At 33.9% G+C, this 7,010-nt stretch overlaps 1 protein-coding gene across 1 annotated transcript; it reads right to left on the bottom strand.

Moving 5' to 3' along the window:
• Positions 1 to 783: 783 nt before the first annotated feature.
• On the bottom strand, positions 784 to 4,937 carry LOC137811339 (BTB/POZ domain-containing protein At1g67900). The gene is made up of 4 exons (XM_068613029.2): positions 3,844 to 4,937; positions 3,681 to 3,750; positions 2,320 to 3,591; positions 784 to 1,657 (listed from the first exon to the last, which is right to left on the bottom strand). The coding sequence occupies exons 1-4, from the start codon at positions 3,900 to 3,902 to the stop codon at positions 1,160 to 1,162; spliced, it is 1,899 nt and encodes a 632-aa protein (XP_068469130.1). The 5' UTR covers positions 3,903 to 4,937; the 3' UTR covers positions 784 to 1,159.
• Positions 4,938 to 7,010: the final 2,073 nt, after the last annotated feature.

The raw sequence follows: 7,010 nt of genomic DNA, 5'->3' as shown, positions 1-7,010 counted from the left end.
GACCATGATTGCAGCAATGATGATAATGGGAGTTATTGCCTATACGCCACTATTTGATTCTCTGTTTGTATGCTTTAGGATTTTAAGCATGAAAGCATTAATATTTCTTAGTTATAATCACCCAAACGGTTAAAGAGGTCAGTTTCAGTTTGTGAGATTAGACTTGGCTACAAAGAAGGGTATATCGTACATGGGACATGGTTCATTTCTAACGATTGTACAAAACCAAATTGTTGATAATAATTTAAAACCTGACTGCAAGAGAGAATGAAAATGACCTTCATCAGTGGATCCATACCAACTTAGAAGTCAACTGAGAAATTTTGAGAAATTAAGGAAAGTCTAGGAATTAAGACTTATTGGGCCACAATAATGGTTAGACAAATTTATTCAGTTACACTTACATCATTTTTGCTTTAAATGGAACACCCTTATAGGTGTTTTTTGCTTAGGATAGTTAATACGGATACATAAGAGGTTTATCAAAGTGATTATCTGAAAGGAAATACTCCAATTAGTTTTCAGCTGTTCGTTTTATTCATGCTTCTTTGAAGCAAGCATAGAAGCATATATTTTTCACGGGTAGATCTTATGCTTTCTGGTTTATTTGACCTATTTTTTGCGTTTTATATTCCAAAAATAAAACTATATTTATTTTACAGCATGGTGATCAATGACAAATCTCTTCCAACTAAAAAGAAGCACAATAAATACACGTTCAGCCTAATTTATTATGTGCATAATTGGGTATCTATTCAATAAAGCCGAGATTATCTGTGTGGATGCAAATAAATAAGACAAATATAATTAGGCACATGAAAATATGAAAAAATTTGTCAACAATGTCAGGACCAAGGAGCTACAGCAAATGACAAGAGACAGATGTTGCAGATTTGTAGACAAGAACAGCCCCATTGGCCCCACGATTTGTCACTGACACCTAAGATTCCTACTCCAGCTTTTGACATGAGAATTACCAAAGTGATTTTCCCTCGTGCTGGGGAAATCTTTTCTTATTATTATAGGTTACATCAACAATGCACATTTAGATTCTTGGATTTTTCCTAGCAGTTACATGGCGCTTTGCAGAAAGAAAAAAGGAGTATATGTTACCCTCTAAATTTTACCATTACCAACTTGAAAGTTAAACACAATTCACTCAATTCTTTTCAGTGGCAGTTCTATTGGTAGACCAGAACTTACTAAGCATTTTTTTGGGTTGGGTTGGAATAGCACATATAGCCTTAAATCTAGAATTCCTTCCAATTCCATCATGAGTCAAACCATTTTGATTGAAGTCATCATCTTCAGCTAGCTTCATCCTCAGAGTTGAGGACCTTGACTTTGGTGACTTGAAGTTTGAAACACTCCAATTGTCCTCAGCATGTATACTAGTAGTTGTGCTTAATGGTGCTGTAGGTTTTGCTGGGTCAATACCATGTGCAGTGAGTAATGCCTTGATATTGGTTGGCAAATCAGTCACTTTGCCACCAGCTTGTGCTGCTCGAGCTTGCTCAAAGAAGAGAACTTGAACAACAAGCCGCAGGGGAAGTAGCTCGTTTTGTGCTGCATGCATGCAGGCTTCCATAGACAATTTTTTGCAGTCAAGAATTCTACACAATCTTTTCCTTTCACTCTTGTTGAGTTCTGGATGAGCCTGTATTGTTATCATCAGTTAAACAACACAAAAAGTTCAGTAATACAAGACATCCCCACATAATAATTTTACTTATAAATCTTTCTTTTCTGACCTAATTTCTAGCAGTACTATATTGACTGAACTGACAGTCAAACATGTTACATCATTAATTAGCTCTTTGAGGTGGAATTTAGCTAACTGGAAAGAAGGCATACAAGAACTCTCTGGGAAGACACAATCAATTATGTGAAGGACTAAAAAACATGCATCTCCTTTTCCCGTTCTCCCTATATATTTGGACCTAGTACTGGGCAGTGATATGATATAAGTTATAACTCTGTCACAGAAGGCAAGTTTCTCATCTTGTTTTCAGCAAATGAAATTACAACACCTGAACACATACTGAAACATATCAGTCAGAATGTGAATACAGTCAGGCTAAATTTCAGGTGGGTCACTCTACACCTAACCGCCAATAAATTTTGAATAAGACAAGATTTTGAGGTCAAGAAAGTTGGTTATCCACTAATTCTGTCCCACGTCCTAAAATGTGAAAACGAAATATTTTCTCAGCCACTGTTTTGTACTAATTCTTAGCCACTTATTTTTATCATGGTATAAAAAATATATAGTGTAGTAAATTGGAAAACACAGTAGGAATTTTTTTTCTTATATTTTACCTTCAGATAAATGTCAATAGCTCTGTAGAGATCATCATGATCATGTCTTGCAAAATCTGGTATGATCTCGGCAAGAGATAGGAATTTCGACAAGTGAAAATTCGCATCTCTGGCAACTTCTTGAAGATACCTATCCACAAGCTTTGCCACCTTCAATTTTGAACTGTGAGATGCTGAAGAGGACCTTCTACTCTCTTGAAATTCCAAGTTTATATTCTCTGCTGAACGAGACCTCCTTCTTTCAAAGGCCATCCTAGATCTCGCAGGGCTAGTTGGGGGACTCTGCCCTTGTGACATAAACTGTTCCAATATGGTCATCACCAACTCAACATCATACACGGTATCATTTGTGTAAGACAGTGAGGGTATCAAAAGATCATTCACTGTGGCTTCCTCCAATTGAAGCCCTATCCTTCTTGCTAATTCCATCTTCGAAGATGAAGAAGCATTAAGAATGTTAGATGCCTTCAAGAGCTTCAAAAGAAAGCCACAAGAAACAGCACCTTTGCCAACTGGAAGCAAGCTCACCACTGATTCCAAAAGCAGACGATGTTTTGAAGCTATTTCACCACCTGAGTCCAATTCTGAGTCAGAAGCTACTTGCTTCTTGAGATGTCCTCCATTGTTGGTAATATTTGGCAGCCACCTAGATGCATAGATTTTCAATGCATCTCCAATGAGATTTGAGGGAATCTTGCCTCCAGATTTGATTGCTATCATGGTTCTCCAATACAGGTCTATGCTCAGTTCTGCCAAATCTTCAGCCCACCATCCCTTGTTTCCTGACTTATTGTGCCTCAAACTTTCTGTGCCATTGCAAGACACATCATCCTTCACCCTTCTGGAATGGCTATGTGACAAACTCACCTTAGAGGGGTGACTCAACACTTTTGCTGCAACAGCTTCAATGCACCTGCCGGTAATTCCCAAGTCCTCTGACCACATAGGCAACGCTTTTGTGGTCTGAAGACTCACAATAGTATCTTTCCACCCACGTAGAATGCACGAGTTGAAGAAAACCTCAAGCTTCTGAACTAGGTTGCCCTTCTCAACCTCCTCCGTCATCTGAAGATACTCAGCACCACATCGTGCAGCCACAATGTTGTAAGGGCTCAGAGTAATGGTGATTCCATAGCAGAACTTAGCACACAACTCAAATGCCTCCACCCCACCTGGGAAATCAGGGAGTCGGACTATTTGGTGCTGAGAAGAAGAATCAGGAGATTCTGAACATAACCTTTGTAGTCTCAAACATTTGGATAGCAAGGGAAACTGAACAACATCACCGTGAACTTCAGAATCAGTAACAAACAAAAAAAAAACAACTTGGAACAATTTCTTCCATTCACAATTTCACATACCTTGTGAAGAAGATATTTACTTCCCTTCACTTGAATTAAGAGGTCGCTGGAAACTTCAGACGAGACAGACCTGTATACGAAGGAAAAGTATAATGTTACTGACCAGAAAAAAAAAATCATCTAAGAAGAAAGAATAAAATAGATGAGTTCATTAATGTCTTACCTTACTGCTTCTGCAGTGTAGAATGTATCAGGACGAGATCCCAGTTTCATGAATTTCATGGCTTTCAGTTTCTTACCACCTAAATCATGTGCTATTTCTAAGTAGCTACTTGCATAATTCACCTCTCAGAAGCACCCCCCAACAGCGCAGAAGTGCAACTAACAGATAGTGAAATACTAGCAAGTTCTAAACAAATACCAAAGCAAGGCCAAGTGGAACACTGAATACTGAGCCCGAAGACCTTACAGGGTGTCAGAGTCCTCAAGAATAGTTCAGAACTCTCAGAAATATAAAAAGAGAAATAATGAAAAAGATAGAATTTCCATGGAGGAGAGAAGGTGTAGAAGGTTGCAAGGGGAAAGGAAAAGCAAGGGTCTTATTGTGAGAGCAAAATAATATATAGTAGTTTAAATAGGTAGGATAGGATAGATGACATATATGGCTCGAAAGAAACACTGAAGATCCAACACGCCTAAGTTATGTCCTTTCAGTCAAATAGTTATCCCCATGAATGATTTTGACATTTTAAATAAAAGGGTATGAGGGCAATGAAATCTCATCAAATTCAGCCTCAGACTTGTCACACTCCTACACAGTGTATCAGTTAGATTACAAAGTTATGCAGTAAATAAATACACACCACACTAGCTTACCATATTCATAACCATAACCATACATTATGCAAAACAAACAAGTTTACAGTGAAACATAATAGACTATTATAGTGTCAAACGTGTCAACCAATGCAAAATCAAATTCATACTTTCACAAATAAAATAAGGAACGGTTGAGAGCACAGAAAAGGAGAGCTAGTTAGAGGGGCATGTGGATACTCTCCCAATACAGAAACTGCCAATCATTCATCGAAAACTTCGAACCGTATAAGGAAAAGCAGGGAATTTTTATTTGCAGAAAATCTTGCTTTGTTATTTCTAAGAAGAATATGATGTTGGAGGCCTTATTTTTTTTTTCTTCTGCAACTATGGAGACATGCCATTGGCAGCGTGCAATCCTAAAGGCAACTCCCACGTGCTTATCCTGCGCCCACCTCTGTTCCGTATTCTCATCATTACCATTGCAAAATGCAAATTTTCTATTTATCTTCAGTTTCTTGTGTTTATAAATGTGAAGAAGCCCTGAATATTTTAGTCAAACACTATTTTATTTTATACGCAACATCGTACACATCCCTTAGATATGTCCATCTTTTCAAAAGGAGAATATTTAGATGTTTTACGCATAATGGTAACATATTAAAAGGTGCTTAAAGTATTTTAGATAATGAAAAAGGCAAAGAAGAATGAGATGAAAGTTACAGGAAATGTTGAAAAAAGTTGGCATGTGTATTATCAGTATCACACATGATTAGCCGATAGCGTCCGTGTATAAAAATAATTTCAGTTTATTTTATACTATATAGTATTAATAATAATGACATTGTTATTATATTGCATAGATGAAGATTGGCCTTATGGTCCAGAAAAATAACCGAAATGCCACTCTTGATCTCTTTGAAGTTTTCTCTTTACTTTGGGGTGAGCATTAATTTCCATTGATTGCAAGTGGTCCAGAATATTGAAACTTGGCCCATTATTGGAGTGAAACCAAGAAACCCGAGGTTGTATGCTCCTGATCATGTTGGTGTTTGATTAGGTAAAGTCAAGTTTTTCTGGTGTACATTTAAGGCTCTAAAGGAGATTATTTAAATCGGTTAATTTGGCAGTTGAGTGTTTTGTTCAAACCTTATTTAGCTTTGGATTCTCACCGCGCAAAGACTTGGGGGTTTCTCATATTTCTGGAACTCTTTCTCTCCTACTGTGTCTGTGTTTACCGAATTAGTGTTTTTGGGAATGCAAAGAGAAAAAAAAATGGTAACAAGTTGGAAAACCAAAACACTTAACACCAAAAACAAAAAGAATTTTATGAATGAAATGACAATCCTTTGAGGATCGATTATGATTATGTTTGTTATTTATATACATGTTTCTTAAGTTTCAATTGTTTCTACATTATAATTGAAATAATAAATGAAATAAAATGGTTTCATATTTTGTTAATATAGTGTAACAGAATAAATAATTAAAATAAAAATATAATAAAATTAATTAATTAGTTTTAATATATTATTATTTGAAATATAAAGTTTTTATTTATAAGATATTTTATGATTTTTTATTTTAATTTAAAATTTGTTTGAACTCTAATTTAGGTTGTAAAAATTACTTTTACATGAAATTATTTTTAAATACATACAGAGAGAATATATATATATATATATATATATATATTACATTAATCACATATATTATAAATCTTTCATTCTTTTTCTCTCAATTCAAATCACCTTCGATCTCTTTCATTCTTTCCTTTTTCACTCTTCCTTTAATTCAGATTGATCATCATATCAACAATTCAAAAACAATAACGAGACATATCATTGTGAACCTAATTATTGATAGATAGAAAAAAAAAATAGTGAAATGTGAGTATACCATATTATTCACTTTCCTTATTTGAAAATTGAGGTGAAACTTTGAATCTTTAAATTTTATTGGATGAATTTTCTTGAAAAAAAAACTCGTGACTCAAGTACAAGTGAACAACAAAAGTAGGTTAATTAGCAATTAATTCCCTTAATCTTAGCAAAAATAGAATAATAATATTAATAAAAGAGTAAATTAATATTGAAAAAAATAGTTTAAATGATAGTCTTGTAATGAAAACAAATTTTACAAACTTTTTTTTAAAACATAAAATAATTATTTTTTATTATTTTTCAGAAAATTATGTTAATTAATATTATATTGAAGATATGAAAAAAGCTATTTGACTTGTTAGGTTTTGTCTTATATTTTATTATCAACTAATTTGTTGTAATAAATTATTTATAAAATATTAGAATTATATTTTGACTATTTCATTTGTAGATCTCAAATTCAAAATTTGAACAACTTTTGTTAAAAAATAAGTAATTTAATTGGTTTATTTATGAGTTTTCTTATTTTGGAAGCTTTTTTAACTTCAACTTCTATACATTGATTTTTTTAACTTTTTTTTAAATAACTAATTTTAACTCATGTGACTCACATTTAGGTATCTTTCGATGTATATGTTAATAATGAATTCTACATATTATTTTATGATATATTTGAATATAACGAATTTTA

Source organism: Phaseolus vulgaris, chromosome 2, assembly GCF_051622355.1.
Source record: "Phaseolus vulgaris cultivar YP4 chromosome 2, ASM5162235v1, whole genome shotgun sequence".
NCBI lineage: Eukaryota > Viridiplantae > Streptophyta > Magnoliopsida > Fabales > Fabaceae > Phaseolus > Phaseolus vulgaris.
This window is presented reverse-complemented; position numbering and strand designations above follow the sequence as displayed.